Below are 20,037 nucleotides of genomic sequence, written 5' to 3'. Positions count from 1 at the left end.
TGATTGGATGGGGTGGTCAGGCTCGATGACTTGGTCGCTACTACCCAAACAGCGTGTAACCCTGCTCATTATATCAAGCACTAGTTTAGCTGACTCAATATGTTACAGGCTGTCATGATATTGTAGACAGAATAACACAACAACAGACACAAGAAACAATGAAATTTAAGAATTCAGTAAATGTATTTGGAAATAGTTTTCAAACAGTAATTGAAATATCAAACGAGTCACACTATCTGCATCTTGGGAAGCATTTCTGTATTTATGGGGGGCACGGGTGGCCCAGTCGTCAAAGGCGCCGTGATTCGTTGTGCAGAGTTGCGTCCCTTGGGCGCGCCAGAAACCTATGATTGCCCCGATTATGTTTCTAGGTTTGTCAGCACCACACCCGTGCTCGTGGGTTTCACCGAAGTGGTAAACGTCTGAGACCTGCAACACTTCGGGCTTTCCTCCCACATAAAGCTGACACGCCGTGATATAACTGGAATACTGTTAGAAGCGGTGTTAAACCCAACTCACTCACTAACTCACTGTATTTATGATCTTGTGCATTGGACTCTCCAACATCATTCATTTACAGCCATTTTGAAAAGTAATGATCACATAAATAAATTGTACATGTATTAGGAAACTGATTTAATACCCTTTTAGATGTGGAGCTCTAAGATATATGTATGATACATTGAAAGTTGTGGAAGTTTATGCCTGATGGACGACTCTTGGCACATTCTATATTACTGAGTGTGTCTGAGAGGTGAGAACCCCTGTGGTGATGCTCAGTGAGACAGGATACATCTGAACACATGACTATTAATGACAGTGTGGGTGGAGGGTGGCTTGATGGTAGAAGCGTTTGCTCATCATATCGAATGCCGGGTTCTATTCCCAACATGGGTTCAAAGTATGACCTCATTTTTGGTGTCCCCTGTCGTGATGTTGGAATATGGCTGCAAAAGGCGGCATTAAATAATACTCACTCTAATTCATGATAATGTCATGATGATTTTATTGTTATAATGTTTCTATGTATGTTAATGTTTCAGTAGAAAACTAAGTCTTTTGTGATGATTTAGGCATTGTCTGCGTTGGCATAATGATTACGAAGGAGTAGTTTTGTGGGTAATGTATTTTCTTTCTGACCTGTCATTTCAACTGTTATTTGTAGATGTGTTCCTGTACATTTTGAAACGCAGTGTGTATATTTACCAGCCTACGCCTTGTTTCAGGTGACCTTTTACGACCCCTCCCGAGCGTGGTCGTCGCAGAGCACAGAGACAAGGTCATCCAGTGTCGCTGGCATCCCTCTCAGCTGGCTTTCCTCACAACTAGTGCTGATCGCACAGTCGTCAGCTGGGCACTTCCTGCCAGTTAAATGTAGAAGGTCAAGGACATTGTTTCTCAAGGGGTCGAACAGTTCCTTGATCATTTGTCATAGCTCCCTATTCAAGGTCTAGAGCATAACATATTTTGTGTAATTTCGAGATATTTTTATGTTACAGTTTATGTCAGGTGAAAGAATCTTCCTCAATTGTATTGGATCTGGTTTCCATGGAAACAACATGGTGGAAATATCTCAACAAAATATTGTTGTACATGAAATGATGTCAAAAATGATAAGTAGATTGTATCTGAATAGAAATCAACAAAATAATGACACTTTTCAAATGATTTTGTTAACTTCTTGACAGCCTAGTATAGAAGTTGATATGTGTGACATCTCCACCTCCATCTGAAGTCACTGAAGAGCTCCCTCTTCGCCTGCTGTTGATTGCATGATTATCTCCCCTTGTATCTGATGTCAGTGTGTCACCATGGTGATGTCTGTGTTCACCGGTGTCTATACTGTAAACAGCCTGTGTTGTGTCATCCACAGGGGTCTGATAACACATTGTCGGCCATCACCCATGACCATATATACTGAATAGTTATCTTTGTATCAGCCTTACCAATTTGAATCATTGTGTTGTGATACAAATGGTGGAAAGGACTGATTGTTGAGACTTGATGTTCTTTTGAAACATGTGAAATAACTTTTCATATAACCATGCTGATATTGTATACTATTGTGTAACCATGGTGATGATATAGATCTACTTTTGTGTATCCATGGTGATAATATAGATCTACTTTTGTGTGTCCATGGTGATAATGTCTATGGGTGTTCACGGTAATAATATCTACTTTTGTAGATGATGATAACTGATATATATATCCTTTATTCATGTTGATATGTGTATCTATGGTGATAATTTATTCATGAATACTTTTGTGTATCCATGGTGATAATCTCTACTTTGTGTATCCATGGTGATATGTCAGGGTATGCAGTTAATACATCATCGTATCCATGGCAATCAATCGGTGTTGTGTGTCCATGTGTTGATATTCACAGCTGGTGTGTGAGCTGCGTTTATGTGATGCAGCCATGGTAACCAGCAAGGTCGTCCCCACGTGGATGAAAAATCCGGAAGTCTTGGATCTGAGCTTATTGTATTCTAATACCGGCGATACAGGCACAGTAGACATATTGGTCATGTTAACCCCTTAGTTTCGTGTTGTGTGTGACTTTTCGTATGACAATCTGTGTTGCACGCAAGTTATTGAGAGCTTTCTTACAGTGAATGGAAGTTGATGCTACAGGTGTATACCATCATCCTCCCTTATCCAGGGTACTATATCTCCATTCAACACCCTGGACTCACTCTTTCACCATTCGCCGCTGTGGCTGTTGGAAGTGAAGGCACCACCTCCATCTCCTTATCACTCATGAGCTTGAAATCAACAACCAATCAAAAGCCTCTTCTGAGTTTGGCACAGATCTTCATTAAAATTTGCATCCTCTTCTGAGCCAGCCTTCGATGTATTTAAAGAATCACAAGACTGTTAAAAATGATTATTAATCCAGGAAAGATTTTTTCCTGAGTATTCGAGAGGTGGGGAGAAGTCCTTATCCTGCAAGACGTTCAGGTTGTATTGGTGATGACCCACACAAGTTGGGACGAGTCCTGGTGATGAGAGGAACAGTGTCATTTGATTGAAGCTCTTAGTTATAGGGTCATGTCATTCAAACCACCGGCCTCAGAAGGAGTGGAAAATTGGTCAAGGGTATATATTACAGAATGGAGATATGATACAGAGTATAATCGATGATCCTTCAACGTATCTACTGTATAAGGGGTTAAAGATGGCATTGCTTGTCCTCAGATCACATCTAGGATTGATAAGAAGCGAAACCAGGTCCACTCTCGATGGTGTACGAGAAAGTTCACCTTCCATATTCCTGCACACCCCTCTAGGGACACACATAAACAATTCAACATGTTGTGCTCAAAGTAACAAAGAGGTAATTGGGGATATGTTTTCGAAAGAAAACTCACTGACCATGATCTAGACTGACTAGGAAGTGGCCTATGTGGATGAAGTCACAGGTTATCACTAGGTCCATATGAAGGCAATGTTTGTCAGCTAGTATGTATGAATTTGTTAAATTCTGTATTCAAAGTCATATTTAATGACAGTGCTTAAATTCTCATATGTTGCACATTGTAATTCTTCTACAATGTATGTTGCCATCACTCTGTATATCGTGGAGAAGACATGAAGAAGGTAGAGAAGGTTGGTATTTGAAGAATACAGAGTTAAAATATCTCGTCTCCTTATCAAAATCAAGTTGACCTATCCTACTGTCTCAATAGACCAGATAGGTAGAGATATAAATCACTGAAAGATAGATCAGATGTGTGGAGATATAAATCACTGAAAGATAGATCAGATATGTGGAGATATAAATCATTGCACGATTGAAAGAATATCTGTATTGTGCCAAATTTGATACATTGTGCAAGGACGGATCCAGCATGTTTGAAAGAGTTGGGTCCACTAACAAACTCCTCTCTCAGTGTCTCACTCAAGGGGTGGGGTTGGAATGGGGGGCTGGTTCTCTACAGCATACCACATTTGGTTTTCAAAAGGTCCATGGGGTCCGGCCCCCTACTCTGGATCCGCCCCCCTCCTCTGGATCCGCCTATGTTGTGTATTAATCCCCAGTATTGCCTGCTTTAATCATTGTAGTGAACTACCACTTTATGGTCCTTGTATGTCAAATGCGGATATAGAGGGAAACACCAGGCATGTGGACACTCACCAAGACTTCAGGGGTGTCTAGTGGGGCATGGGGGACCGAGTCGTATAAGGCGCTGCAATCTGCGGAGAATATTTGCGTCCCTTAGGCGTGGTTGGATTATATTTTTAGGTATGTCAGCACCATACCTATTCTTGTGGGTGTGACCAATGTAGTGCATGACTCCGGGCTTGATACCCTTTCCATGCCTCCCTACGAAGCCGTACTGGCAAGTATGATGAAACCATATTCTAAATGGGGCCCAGTATTTGGCGTCGCAATTCGCTGTGCAGAGTTGCATCCCTTTGGGCACACCAGCATACTACAAATGTGGATTTGAATCCCGGATAACCCCGATTATGTTTCTATGTTTGTCAGCACCACACCCATGCTTGTGGGTTTCACCAAAGTGGTAAACATTTGAGACCTGCATCACTTCGGGCTTTCCTCCCACATGAAGCTGACACGCTGTGATATAACTGGAATACTGTTCAAAGCGGCGTTAAACCCGACTCACTCACTCCCATATCCTACATACAAAGTCAGTGCCACCACTGTGAAGCACGTATGAAGCCCACCTGGATGCTTTTCTCTAACTCTCTGATTTTTGCTCGCTGGCCAATGTACTTACCTCATTGTCACATCCTTTGTTTCTTCGATTTGTTCACATTTTTAAAATTAGATCCTCCTTCGTTGACATACTGTATTGTCCTTGTTTCTGCCTGATATTACTTTCGGAAGTATTACGGACGAACTCCGCCCATGTGTTACCTTGACAATGTTCATTCTTGCCTCAGTTGCCATGTTGCACTGTTAGATTGCTCCTGCTACTGCTGCCCTGTGCTGGGTCAGAGGGTTCAGGTCCTCAGACAGCCTGTGTACCACGAACCTATACCAGGCCATACCTACATGTACATGTTGTCATGGCTCGTGGGGGGGAGCGGGTGGCCCAGTCGTCTGAGGCGTCCCTTGGGCACGCCAGAAACCTATGATTATGGGTTCGAATCCCGGTTCGCCCCGATTATGTTTCTAGGTTTGTCAGCACCATACCCGTGCTTGTGGGTTTCACCGAAGTGGTAAACGTCTGAGACCTGCATCACTTTGGGCTTTTCTCCCACATTAAGCTGACACGCCGTGATATAACTGGAAAACTGTTAAAAGCGGCGTTAAACCAAACTCACTCACTCACTCATGGCTCGTGGCAGCAAGTAGTAACACTATGCCTCCTAACCTTGCTCTACGACTTACCTGGTCTAACTCATAGATAGCCAGGGTCAGTACTTGCTAGTATTCTCCAGAGAACTGACCTTGATAGTAATAATGTACAATTTGTGTGGAGGACAGCTTCTGTGTTTAGCATACACGACCACTTTTGTTCAGCATGAATATTTGTAATGTGTGGTGGATGAGGTGAAGTTGTCAGCGACAGGAAATTCTTGTTATTACCTTGTCCAACTGCTACTGTGCCGATCAAACAATTAAACTGACTTGACTTCCGTCACATTGTTAATTTGTAGTAATGGAAAACAATCAAATAATAAATCTTTGATTAGTTTTCATTTATTCCACTTATATGACTGGTTGGTAATTTGCTAACATGAAAAAATATTACCTGAAAGGACATTGGTTGGAAAATAATTTTACATTGCAAAATATTTGATTTGTAGCCCTGGTGTGTTGATAATACTATCTCTGTCAGATCTCATGAGTGTCAGATCAATGTATCTGTTGACACTAGAAGATGGTTTCAAAGTTTTACAGTTTGCGATAAATCCATGTACCACTTGTATATTTGAAACATGCATATATAAGAAATGTTTTATGTACACACGGCACATGTTGTAACCATGGCAACACAAATTGTAACTATGGCATTGCATATTGTGACAAAGATGGCGAAGTTGCAACTATCACAAACATGTAACCATGGCAACACTATTTTAGTGTAAATATTTTGATAAATATTTTCTTCAAATATTTTGTAATGGTGACTTCATTGGTGGCTTTGGCAACAGTTACCGTGGCAACAGTTACCATGGCATGCTTGGAGAATCTTTCATTTCCTTGATTTGTGTATTAATATGTAATATGTATTATTTATTAACTATTGTACAAGTTGATTACTGATGCTAACCCTGCTGGTCCTGCAGCTGCTTGTCAGTCAATATGGACTTCATCATTTAACTTATGTATGTTGGAGTAGCACATGACAAGATGATCAGAATGTATTTATGTATTTGCCAGAGTGTAAATGTCTCATTTAACTTTATTGCTTATTATGACTGTTGGTGTATGGATAAGAGGGAAGAATGTCTGTAGAATGTGACGCACGCACACAACGGTACCAATAGACATGTAATATCACTGATCGTCTACCTGTTCAGTACATGCTTTATGATTTGTCATGAACATGATGATAGACTGCTTGATGACTTCAGGACTTATCTAGTGTTGTGGGCTTGCTTCTTGTCCAGTAATAAAGTTCAAGTATGACTATTTGTTTATGTTTTTGATGAGGTCTGGTGAAAGAGATGTGATAAGGTTTAAGCTGTTGAATACTTATTGCACGTTACTTTTTAGGAAATATAGGAAAATATTTGTTTATTTTCGTCAGATTTTCAAAATTGGACAATAATGATTTGGGATATAAAGAGGTATTGAGAAGCAAAGATATTTTTCAATGAATTTCAGTGAAGCTTAGTCAAGCACCTGCCAAACAGGGTTGTTGGAATTGGAAGGTTAAGATGGATTATACAGTTTTTAGTTTTCGTTGTGTTGTGAAATGTTTGATATGTTTTAAAGCACAATGCACCAATACGACACTTGGTGTGCATGGAAATACATTATAACACTGAGAGTTTCATGATGCAAGTGTTGAGAATGGGTTGACTTAGCTTGTGTTGTATGCCTGATTACCTACTGCTTGTAGCCCCATTCATGGTGTGTATTACCTGGATGTTCTCTCTGTTCTCATTGCTGGGCGTTCTCTCGGTTCCCATTGCTGGACGTTCTCTCTGTTTTCATTGCCGGACAGTCTCTCTGTTTTCATTGCTGGACGTTCTCTCTGTTTTCATTGCTGGACGTTCTCTCTGTTTTCATTGCTGGACGTTCTCTCTGTTTTCATTGCTGGACGTTCTCTCTGTTCTCATTGCTGGGCGTTCTCTCTGTTCTCATTGCTGGGCGTTCTCTCTGTTCTCATTGCTGGACGTTCTCTCTGTTCTCATTGTTGGATGTTCCCTCTGTTCTCATTGATGGACGTTCACTCTGTTTTCATTGCTGGACGTTCTCTCTGTTTTCATTGCTGGACGTGCTCTCTGTTTTCATTGCTGGATGCTCTCTGTTCTCATTGCTGGACGTTCTCTCTGTTCTCATTGCTGGACGTTCTCTCTGTTTTCATTGCAGGATGTTCTCTCTGTTCTCATTGCTGGACGTTCTCTCTGTTCTCATTGTTGGACGTTCTCTCAGTTTTCATTGCTGGACGTTCTCTCTGTTCTTATTGCTGGACGCTCTCTCTGTTTTCATTGATTGAGGTTCTCTCTGTTTTCATTGCTGGACGTTCTCTCTGTTTTCATTGCTGGATGTTCTCTCTGTTCTTATTGTTGGATGTTCTCTCTGTTTTCATTGCTGGGCGTTCTCTCTGTTTTCATTGCTGGACGTTTTCTCTGTTCTCATTGATGGACGTTCTCTCTGTTTTCATTGCTGGACGTTCTTTCTGTTCTCATTGCTGGACGTTCTCTCTGTTTTCATTGTTGGACGTCCTCTCTGTTTTCATTGATGGACGTTCTCTCTGTTCTCATTGCTGGGCGTTCTCTCTGTTCTCATTGCTGGACGTTCTCTCTGTTCTCATTGCTGGACGTTCTCTCTGTTCTCATTGCTGGACGTTCTCTCTGTTCTCATTGATAGACGTTCTCTCTGTTTTCATTGATGGAGGTTCTCTCTGTTTTCATTGCTGGACGTTCTCTCAGTAAAGTCAATCATACCATCAACATGTACGTCTTTCATACCTCAATTATTGTGTTGGTGGTTAACAACCATTTGTCAGTGTGATGGAGTACTTGTGTATCAGTTCATCATTTGTCAGTGTTGGTTCTTGTGATGGAGTACTTGTGTATCAGTTCATCTTTTCTATGGCACAAAGAATCCTTCTTCACTGTCACTGATATGGAGGATGTCCTGTATTTATTAATCACTATACAATGGAATGTACTGTGAGTGGATAATTTTGTCCGTAACCATGACAGTTGGAGAAAATGGAAGTCATGGTTTACGACTTGTCTCAGAATGTTTTGCTTGCTCATAACATGCCTCTTTTTTGCAACATCAGCACAGACTTGTGTTTGTGCATGTCAGGTTCTTCACATCAGGTGTGTGTGGGTGGCCAAATCGTGTAAGCTGCTCAGCGTGCTGTGCAGAGTTATGTCCCTTAGCTGTCAGGATCCAGTAGATGTAGGTTTGAATCCCAGATTCGCTGGGATGAAGATCCTTGGTCTAGCAACATGGATCTTGACCAAGGTGAGATATCCATCTTAAAGCCGTCTAACTGACACACATGGAACGCACCTTGCCACATAGGGTGTGTGATATTAAGCCTAGACACCCACCTTTTACTAGTTGCTATCCATCATCCACCTAACCCCAGTGACAAGGAAACAAACCTTCATTAACTTAGGATGTTTTTGTTCAATAGAATTAAATATCACAAATAGATATTATGGTCCAGCACAAGATTGTCTTACTTATTTCTGTGCTTTGTGAGCTAGTTTTTCTGATGGCCTGAGGGGTAACCTTTGGGTAAAAGTGTTGGCTCTTTCCAATAAAGACTGGGTTTGAATCCCGGTTTTGCCCCGATTATGTTTCTAGGTTTGTCAGCACATACCCGTGCTCGTGGGTTTCACCGAAGTGGTAACCGTCTGAGACCTGCATCACTTCGCGCTTTCCTCCCACATTAAGCTGACAGGCCGCAATATAACTGGAATACTGTGAAAAGCGGCGTTAAACCCAACTCACACACTCGCTCCAATAAAGAATCTCGATTTCTCATATGCCATAATATGCAACAAGTACTAAAATAATTAAGGACTATCCAGTACTTTCATATTCCTATAGTTAATCTGTCATGCTGTAATATGAAAGAATCAGATTTTATTTTATTTTAGGTTAGTTTATTTGAGTAGTATATTTGAAGCCCAAGCTTGGTGTCACCTTCTGTGTGATATGGACATCCGAAGACAGCGTTAATGCTAACCCACTCATAAGTTTTCAGATTTGTTGCACACAGAGTAAGACTGGGAGGACCCTCTCAGTTATTCTTTATTCTTTCTCAAGGCTGCACCAATTAGTTTGACGACCTTTGTACTTTATTTTTCAATGGCGCTTCTTGTGAAGTGGCGTCGCTTGTATCTAGAGTAGTGTGTGATAGTGTAGCCTGCAGCACCGTACAGCTGCCGCCAGCTGGCCATTCCAGTGCTGCACCTAGTTCTTCCAACAATGCTTGACTGTGATTTGTGATCCGTTGTGCTACAGTGTTTACTTGCATGTGATCCCCTTTATTGTCCTACCATGTTATATATACTACTCAAAGAAGTTAAAGCACACCCCACTCTTTCATATTACTGTAGCTCATACCGTGACAGATTAACTATAGTAACAGGAAAGAAGTGGTGTTCTTTAACTTCTTTTGAGTAGTATATTTTGTCAGTTGCTTGAGTCAGTGGGATCCTTGATGACAAGTCAGATTGGAACTTATACAATACATGATAATTAGAACATGTTTCAAGTTATAGGTTTGGCTTAAAATTGACTTTATTGTGCAGGGTGCCGTTGTACAAAGCATTGTTAGCGCTAAGGTGATTGTAACTCCATACCTTAACATAGACATACGACAGTCGTAACACTAAGGTTGTTTTATACAACGGCACCCTGGAGTGCTTGTATCAGAAAGAAAAGGTGATTATTTAAAGACAGATCAGAGTTGAAGGTGTCTCACGTTGTTTACTTCATTGAGAATATTCTGAAACATTAAATCCTGTCCTATACTTGTTTGTGCCGAAGGGGACTTCTCTATGTAGAATGTAGCTGTGTAACAAAATGACCATTTTTGGATCATCTTGAGAAAACAAGGAGATTTTAAAATCGAAAACCAAACTCACTATTACGTCCATACACATATTGAATATGCATACTTGGATCAGACAAAACATACAGTTTGTGTACCACATCAGTTGTGTGTATTCTAATCCCCAGCAAGACACACCTATATGATGATATGCTACCATATGCTCTGTCTTTTCGCTTTAGTCAAGTTAACTGCTTTTTCTACCCCTGTTCCAGTGACATGTATTTGAGCAATGTGGTTTAGATAGGTGCTATGTAGTAGGACCTCTCAGTGCTTCATTGGTAGGACAACCTTCTCACACCTGTATCTAGTCAGCTGACCAATAAACTCATCTGTGGAACACTGTGTACTGTTGTATATAAGACATAACACAATGGATGGCCTGGAAACTCCTAATAATAACAGTCCACTTGTACAGCGTATGTAAGCGCACAAAGATTGGAAACTCATCTGTGGAAACCATGGAACAATGTGTGCTGTTGTGTCTAAGCCGTAACACCAGGGATAGCCTGGAAACTAATCTGTGGAACAATGTGTACTGTTGTATCTAAGCCGTAACACCAGGGATAGCCTTGAAACTCATCTGTGGAACACTGTGTACTTTGTTTCTAAGCTGTAACACCATGGATGACCTGGAAACTCATCCGTGGAACACTGTGTACTGTTGTATCTAAGCTGTAACACCATGGATGGCCTGGAAACTCATCTGTGGAACAATGTGTACTGTTGTATCTAAGCTGTAACACCATGGATGACCTGGAAACTCATCTGTGGAACAATGTGTACTGTTGTATCTAAGCTGTAACACCAGGGGTGGCCTGGGAACTCATCTGTGGAACAATGTGTACTGTTGTATCTAAGCTGTAACACCAGGGGTGGCCTGGGAACTCATCTGTGGAACAATGTGTACTGTTGTATCTAAGCTGTAACACCATGGATGACCTGGGAACTCATCCGTGGAACAATGTGTACTGTTGTATCTAAGCTGTAACACCATGGATGACCTGGAAACTCCTATACATAATTGTCCACTTATAAAGCATATTCAAGGGCACAAAGATTTTAGTTTTGTCAATGAGTGAGTATGGTTTTACGCCGCTTTTAGCAATATTTCAGCAATATCACGGCGGGGGACACCAGAAATGGGCTTCACACATTGTACCCATGTCGGGAATTGAACCCGGGTCTTCGGCGTGACGAGCAAACGCTTTAACCACTAGGCTACCCGACCGCCCCCTTTTGTCAATGAAGGTGAGCTTAAAAGAGGTGAGTTTTTGTTGGCGCTTAAGGACCTGGAAAGTTGGAAAACAACATTTTGAGTGGCAGACTGTTCGTTTCAGTTGCTGCCGCAAAAGAAAAGGAGCGATGGGCAAAGGTGACAGTTTATTACTTGTACAAAGAAGATGGTGAAATTCAGACCTGAATGTATGAGTTGATCGTCAGTAGGTCACGTAAATAGAATCGATCATCTGATAAGCACTGGAAGGTGAGGCAGTGAATGTTATTATTAAGGTTAATCTGTGGCGCACGGGAAGCCAGTGTACATAGGATGGTATTGGAGTAATGTGGTCGTTCTTGCTACTGAGAGAGGCTATCCTCGCAGCAGTTTTTGAATCCGCTGAAACGTGTTTATCAGATGTGTACGGGCACCAGCAATCCATCCCGTTGATGCCACATGAGAGGACAAACATACTGGTGGATTCCTTCTAAGATATTTCCTGATATTCTCAATGTTCCTAAGTCGGAGGAAGCAGACTCTGGATGAGGTGAAGTGAAATGGGGTTTAACGTCGCGTCCAAGATTATTGCACTTATATAGCGACGTGCATGTACTTGTGTGTGTTTGTGTGGCTGCTTGTACTAGTCCGGACTGATGTCGATTTATAGTGCAAGCTCACTGAGATACCATGCCGAGGTTTAACATGAATACCCCAATCAGATACAGTATACTGACTCCGAGCCGACCAGTCCTTGTTTGAGCCCCTTAATGCCGAGCGTCAGACAGGGTAACAACAAGTACCATCTTTTAACGTCTTTTAGTATGACGCGGTCGGGGATCGAACCCCGGACTTTCCGCTCTACCACTAGACCACGGAGGCGGTCGACTCTGGTTGAATGACTGAGGTGGTTGTCCAAACAGAGTTCAGGATCAAGCACTTCTCCCCGATCTTTGGCGGATTCTGATAGAGTGACAAGTGAATCAACTGCCAGAACTGGGTGTAGTCCATTCTTCAGTCGCCAGGTTTCAGGAACAACCACCATACACTGAACCGGTCTCATGCCGACCCAAGGATGCCCAAGTCATAATGAAGTCCACCAAGAAGCGTACAATGATCTAACGTGTCGAATGCGGCACTCCGGTCAAGGCGAATCAGCGGGTTATAGCTAAAACGGTATCGCAGTTAAGCTTATCCGAACGAAAGCGAATTTCAACTTTGGTGTTTCAAAACAAGCATTCAATGAAATTAAACTCACAGGTTCACATGCAAACGCAAATAATTGTGAAATAAACTTTGAAGTTTTAAATACCTTTACTCAATTTATCTCAATGATAATCTGAAACTGTATTTAAGATGCATGTATCGTATATATCGCCATATTTTGTTAAAGGCTGTTGTCGGTGATTCCGTAAATTCAGATCGACAGCCCACTCAAAACACTGGACTCAACCTATGCCGTTTCAAACGCCAAAGTTTGTTTGTTTTGTTTGTTTGTTGTTAACGCCGCACACAGCAATATTCCAGCTATATGACGGTGGTCTGTAAATAATCGAGTCTGGACCAGATAATCCAGTGATTGACGTCATGCACAGATCCACGCAATTGGCGATCCCGTTAGTCGCCTCTTACGACAAGCAGAGTTCACGTTTTATTTAGTCATGGTAGAATGGAGATGAACATACTGTGTTTACAGTGTAGAGCTAGGTTACCTGGAGATCCAAATCTAATTTAGCGCAATTAATTCTACAGGTGACAAAACTCTACACTGAAAACACGACGTGTTCTTTGTTTTTCTCCTAAGCATAGCATATACTACTACATGAATCGTTTTTATCTTTATTATTTACATAAAAGGTGCGGTTTTAGCTTGATCTTCAGCAACCGTTTTCATGGTTTTCGCCAGATGAAATCGGTGACGTTTTGCTGAGGTGACGTTTTAGCCTGCACCCGAATCCATGGTGTCCTCCCATTAGTTAGACGTCCCAATAGTTAGACAGCTTATAACAACACTTTAAACGGTTGAGTGCACACTAACCCTTATGCTTGTTACCTCAGACTTTAAAATGGAATAGTCTAGATAAGATCTGACAAACAAAGCAAAGCAGCTTTAAATAGATACTTTAATATTATACTTAACATTTAATGACACTTTACATTTGATAAATTATATACAGTTTGGTGAAATGATGGCATCGCTGGGATGCTGGCTTCATCTACTTGAGTGACTTGCTCCTCTAGAACAGAACAGAACTTTATTACGCTCAGCCCGAGATCCTCGGCATAGGAGGTACAAACTGACAGCAAAATACACATTATAATTGCGGATTGTGGTTAGCCGGAAGAATTTACAATTTGCATTACATATTTACAGAATTTACTAAGGTTTTTTAATACAGATATCTCTTTACAAGTGAAAAGTCTTTGAAATTTAATCATATTAGGTCTTTTAGAATATGTAGGTGGGATATACAAAATTCTTTCTTTAGTAAAATATGGACATTTAAAAATATAGTGAAATTCATCTCCAATATCATCAATAAAACGCAGTTTACATTTTCTTTCACAAATAGGTATCCCATTCCATCTTCCTTTTTCAATTGGTAAGTGGTGGCATGAAGTACGAAATAAAAGTAGAGGGATAGCTTTATTTAGGGGTAGGGACGTCAGATAATTTTCTAATTCAAATTGTGGTTTCAAGAGAGAATAGACTACACTTTCCTCGTGCAATGCCTGCATCTGTGTGGTTTCTTCTCGCGCTCTTTTACGAAGATTGCTGACAAAGTTCACTCTGGTTTCATCTTCAGGCGGATGGTTATGTTCCGACTGATTGCAAAGAAAGTCACCGACAGTCGTACATTTCCCATTGCACGTCTTGACGACACATCTCGAATGTGAGCAGGTTTGCCTCTCGCGGTTTCTGTTGTAAATATATCCATCTAATATCAACTGCTCACTTCCACGCCGAGAGATGATGTACTCTACTTTCCTTAAACCATCCATATCGATACTGATAATGATACGTACCCCAAGATCATTTTTATTTGTTTGATGAGTACGTAATCTAAACTCAACTCCTTCAACTGATCATACAGTAAGACAATTAAGCTACTCCATAGTTTACACAGTTAATCTCATGCCTATTGAACCTGTGCTGAGATTAAGGTAATTTAGGTTAATTAAACGAAATTATAACATTTATACTCCCTAAACTGTGAGTCCCCTATCCCTACTCAGTACTTTAATCTAATTAGGACTGATCCATTACACCTGTAGGTATATTCCCTCTTTGCCTAAATAGAAATGTCTAACAATTGGGACGTCTAACTAATGGGACGTCTAACTAATGGGATATAACCGAATCCATAACGCCCCATTTCTATGGAACGCTGTTGAATAAGCCGTAAAACCACGGGTACCAAGAACCTCATCAGAAAGACATTCTTCAAGTTCAATAAATATTGTCATTTCGCAAACAAAATCTTCATCCATATCCTCACATAGGGAACAAAACTCAAAAGAAAAATATCATTAATTTGTTGTGTTTTTATGCAGAATAAATGTTCGTTCATCACCGAAGTGATCGCAGCTGTGGCGAGTGGAAGTTAATGTTAACACATCGGACATAACGACAGTTGCAGCGTTAGCATCACTTTAGGCCCAAAAGAAAGAAACAGAGAAAAGGCTGATGTCAACGAACCGGAGTAAACGCTTCGATCTCACTGTAATTGCTACTGTAACAGAGAGGCTTAGCAACAGGTTCCTGAGCACGTTACCGCTGGCTGTTACTTCACTACTGTGATGGCGGTCGGGGGGGCATCCAGGCATTCGCCGCTCACCACGTCACGGATGAACACATTAATTTTTATGTCCATTGCATCAAGAGATCTGGAATGGAAGATGTTGTACAGGGTAAGCTAGCTGCAGAGCCGCAGAATGTTTTTTGTTTACTGTTTAACGCCGCAACCAGCAATATTCCAGCTATATGACGTCGGTCTGTGAATAATCGAGCCTGGACCAGACAATCCAGTGACTGACATAATGAAATAAACGACGAGTGGGAGTTGTTTATCATACAATAAAACACTGCAGGCTGCACCAATCATGTCTTCGGCTTTCATTTCTAACTAGCATTTTTCCAACAACTGTGTTTTCCCGTTTTCAGGGTACTTGTGTTTGAATCGGGCGGTAACTGATAATGTCATTTGAAACCGCCGCCTACTCACGAATATATTTTTTCCGGTTCGTTACAGTCTGACTGTTGCAGTTCTTCTCGCCTCTTGTCTTGATTGACAGGTCCCATGAACTTTGTTTTGATCCTACTCTCTGTTGATTGGCTACTGATTTTGTGGACGTTTCAAGTTATGTCCATAAATTAAACAACCACCTGATTCATATCAAACCACGGCATGTATTCGTCCTCCTAGAATATTTATCAATCTAGTCATGTTTGTCTGCTTTGATTTCTGTAACTGTTTTTGATTTAACTGTTGTAGACAACACATGTTTTCGTTGTCGAATTTAATCATAAGGATTCACTGTTCATTGAGGTGCGAATCGAAAAACCGATGTGCAAACTTTTGTAAGAATCCGCTTTGCGGATGCATACAGTTTGCACATCGGTTTTTTTCGAGGTATAAACGTAAACACCGGTGTGCAAACTGTAAATCGCAAAATGTGCACACCGGGGCGTGGCCACGGAAGCGCTTGCAATTCATTAATATAAAACAGAATAAACAAGTGCAAAATTGAGCGTGGCTCACTATTCCCCCCGACCCGCCTAGTGTGTCAGTAGTTACAAATTAAATAGCTAGGATAGGGTTAGCCTTAGGGTTTGAAAAATTTATAAAAAAATGGAAAATTAATAAAAACATTTTTTTTCTTTTGACTGCACCCCTTTATATGACACAGATTATATGTACTAAGTTTGAGATGAATCCACTGAATAGTTTAAGAGAAATCGCGCGGACAAAGTTTTCGGACGGACGTTAGGGTTTGAAAAATTCATAAAAAAATGGAAAATTAATAAAAACAATTTTTTTCTTTTGACTGTACCCCTCCATATGACACAGATTATATGTACTAAGTTTGAGATGAATCCCCTGAATAGTTTAAGAGAAATCGCGCGGACAAAGTTTTCGGACGGGCGGACGGACGGACGGACGGACGGAATCTTGGTATAAATAATTACCCCCGACATTTGTTCGGGGGTATAAAAACCCCACACCCAATTACCTCCAACCCCTCCACCCGACCCCCAAAAAAGCAAAAATACACAACAAAACCCCTCAAATTTACTGCGTGTAACGCCTCTGTACTGAAACCCCCGACGCACTCACTTCTTGTTGGGGGTGAAGATGTACACCCTGTTACCATGGTACATGAGCGTCATGCCCGGGACCACCGGCCACCGCATTTGTATCACCAGACGAGGTCGTCCACGTTGATACTCAGATGCGATGTTTGTGAGGCGACATAAAGCGCCGCCAGTAGACATGACGTAGATGATGTGATCTGAAACAGTCGTACACAACCAGTCCAGCTGTAGTTCTGTTTTGAATGTTCTCTCAGAAAACTCATCAGGTGAAGATGAAGATACGCACGCGACAATGAACTCAGATGCAAATGCATCCCTTAATTCATGCGAGCAAAGAGCACTTGCAGTTGTAAGTCAGTGGATTGAATCTTAGTATGAACTACTAGTGTTCCTAAGTTCAAATCCCGAATTCGCCATGAGTATGTTCCTTCGTCTGTCGGCTGATCGTTTGAACCAAAGCGGGAAATGTCCCAGATCTGCGTCCCCGCCCTAATAACTGAGGTGCTGGACAGAGGGAGACTTAAGGAATATTCACACTCTAATTAAAACCTAGCGGAAATTGAAATTTAATTTTTGCAATCAATTGTTCTCAGTGCTAGATTGATTTGTGTGGTAAACCAGTTGGCAGACGAGTGAAGTGTTGTTTCCTGATCCACATTGTCAAGCACCGCCACTCACTCACTCACTCACTCAAAAGACACATCAACTCACTCACTCACTCACTCACTCACTCACACACTCACTCACTCACTCACCTCCTCACTCACTCACTCACTTTCTCATTCACACACTCACTCACTCACTCACTCACTCACTCACCTCCTCACTCACTCACTCACTCACTCACTCATTCACACACTCACTCACTCACCTCCTCACTCACTCACTCACTCACTCACTCACTCACCCCACTCACTCACTCAAAAGACACACCGACGCACTCACTCAAAAGACACACCCATGCACTCACTCACCCCACTCACTCATTCACCCACTCACTCACTCACTAACTCACTCAAAAGACACACCCACTCACTCACTCACCCCACTCACTCATTCACTCACTCACTCACTCACCCAACAGACACACCCACTCACTCACTCAAAAGACACCACCACTCACTCACTCACCCCACTCACTCATTCACTCACCCACTCACTCATCCAAAAGACACACCCACTCACTCACTCAAAAGACACACCCACGCGCTCACTCACTCACTCACTCAAAAGACACACCCACTCACTCACCCAAAAGATACACTCACTCACTCACACACACACTCACTCACTCACTCACTCACTCACTCACTCACTCACTCACTCACTCACTCACTCACCTCCTCACTCACTCACTCACTCACCTCCTCACTCTCACTCACTCACTCACTCACCCACTCACCTCCTCACTCACTCACCTCCTCACTCACTCACTCACTCACTCACCTCCTCACTCACTCACTCACTCACTCACTCACTCACTCACTCACTCACTCACTCACTCTACTTCCAGTATCCACCTACTGTGTACATCAATGGTCATACAGCTGAGGGTGGCGGTTCCCCGGTGACTTGCTGACAGTGGCCGCATCCTCTTCCCCCCATTGCAATTCACTCGGTGGATCAGATTTTTTTGCTTTTCTGGCCAAAAGACGATACTGCAGGAAGAATTGACAAAAGAATAGGATGAATGTAAGTTTATTTCAGTTTGGCTGATTTCGGATTACTCCATCAACTGCAGCACTGGTGTATATTCCAAACCGCAAGGCCAGAGTGTGAGTGAGTGAGTTTGGTTTTACGCTGCTTTTAGCAATATTCCAGAAATAGCACGGCATGGGACTCCAGAAATGGGCTTCACGCATTATACCCATGTCGGGAATTAAACCGGGTCTTCGGCGTAACGAGCGAACGCTTTAACCACTAGGCTACCCGACCGCCCCCTTAGCACTAAGATCGCTTTGTGCAAGTGGCCCTGGTTTTTCAGCACCAACCTTTTGTTCGTTGGTTTCACACTGGTAACAAGGCAAGTTGGTTACTTTGTGTTTTCTGAATGAAGATGACATACACGCAGTGATATAACTGAAATAATCTACAACATGGAGTGAAACGCGACCCAGTTACTCACTAACTCACTCACCCGATAAACAGTTACTCACCCACTCAGTCGATAAACAGTTACTCACCCACTCACTCGATAAACAGTTACTCACCCATTCAGTCGATAAACAGTTACTCACTCACTCGATAAACAGTTACTAACTCACTCACCCGATAAACAGTTACTCACCCACTCAGTCGATAAACAGTTACTCACCCACTCACTCGATAAACAGTTACTCACCCACTCACTCGATAAACAGTTCCTCACCCACTCTCTCGAATAACAGTTCCTCACCCACTCACTTGATAAACAGTTCCTCACCCACTCACTCGTTAAACAATTTCTCACTCACTCACTCGATAAACAGTTCCTCACCCACTCACTCGATAAACAAGTACTCACTCACTCACTCGATAAAGAGTTCCTCACACACTCACTCGATACACAGTTTGTCACTCACTCACTCGATAAACATTTCCTCACCCACTCACTCTATAAACAGTTACTCACTCACTCACTCACTCGATAAACAGTTCCTCACCCACTCACTCGATAAACAGTTCCTCACTCACTCACTCGATGAACAGTTTCTCACCCACTCACTCGATAAACAGTTCCTCACCCATTCATTCGATACACAGTTTGTCACCCATTCACGCGATAAACATTTCCTGACCCACTCACTCGATAAACAGTTACTCACTCACTCACTCACTCACTCGATAAACAGTCCCTCATCCACTCACTCGATAAACAGTTCCTCACTCACTCACTCGATGAACAGTTTCTCACCCACTCAGTCGATAAACAGTTACTCACCCACTCGATAAACAGTTACTAACTCACTCACCCGATAAACAGTTACTCACCCACTCAGTCGATAAACAGTTACTCACCCACTCACTCGATAAACAGTTACTCACCCACTCACTCGATAAAAAGTTCCTCACCCACTCTCTCGAAAAACAGTTCCTCACCCACTCACTTGATAAACAGTTCCTCACCCTCTCACTCGTTAAACAATTTCTCACTCACTCACTCGATAAACAGTTCCTCACCCACTCACTCGATAAACAGTTACTCACTCACTCACTCGATAAACAAGTACTCACTCACTCACTCGATAAAGAGTTCCTCACACACTCACTCGATACACAGTTTGTCACTC

The 20,037-nt window shown here is 41.9% G+C and overlaps 1 protein-coding gene across 5 annotated transcripts in view; it reads left to right on the top strand.

Moving 5' to 3' along the window:
• The window catches only part of LOC124145583 (WD repeat-containing protein 47-like), a 48,248-nt gene extending 37,673 nt beyond the window's left edge, over nt 1-10,575 (top strand). For all 5 annotated transcript variants that reach the window (XM_046515478.2, XM_048389497.1, XM_048389496.1 and 2 more), the window contains one exon: nt 1,227-10,575. In XM_046515478.2, coding sequence (XP_046371434.2) covers nt 1,227-1,372 — 146 coding nt within the window. In that variant the 3' untranslated portion in view covers nt 1,373-10,575. The remainder of the gene's footprint in view (nt 1-1,226) is intronic.
• Nucleotides 10,576-20,037: the final 9,462 nt, after the last annotated feature.

This window comes from Haliotis rufescens, unplaced genomic scaffold, assembly GCF_023055435.1.
Source record: "Haliotis rufescens isolate VD_foot unplaced genomic scaffold, xgHalRufe1.0.p SCAF_8, whole genome shotgun sequence".
Classification (NCBI taxonomy): domain Eukaryota; kingdom Metazoa; phylum Mollusca; class Gastropoda; order Lepetellida; family Haliotidae; genus Haliotis; species Haliotis rufescens.
Note: the sequence above shows the minus strand (reverse complement) of the source record. Positions and strands in the feature narration are given on the sequence as shown.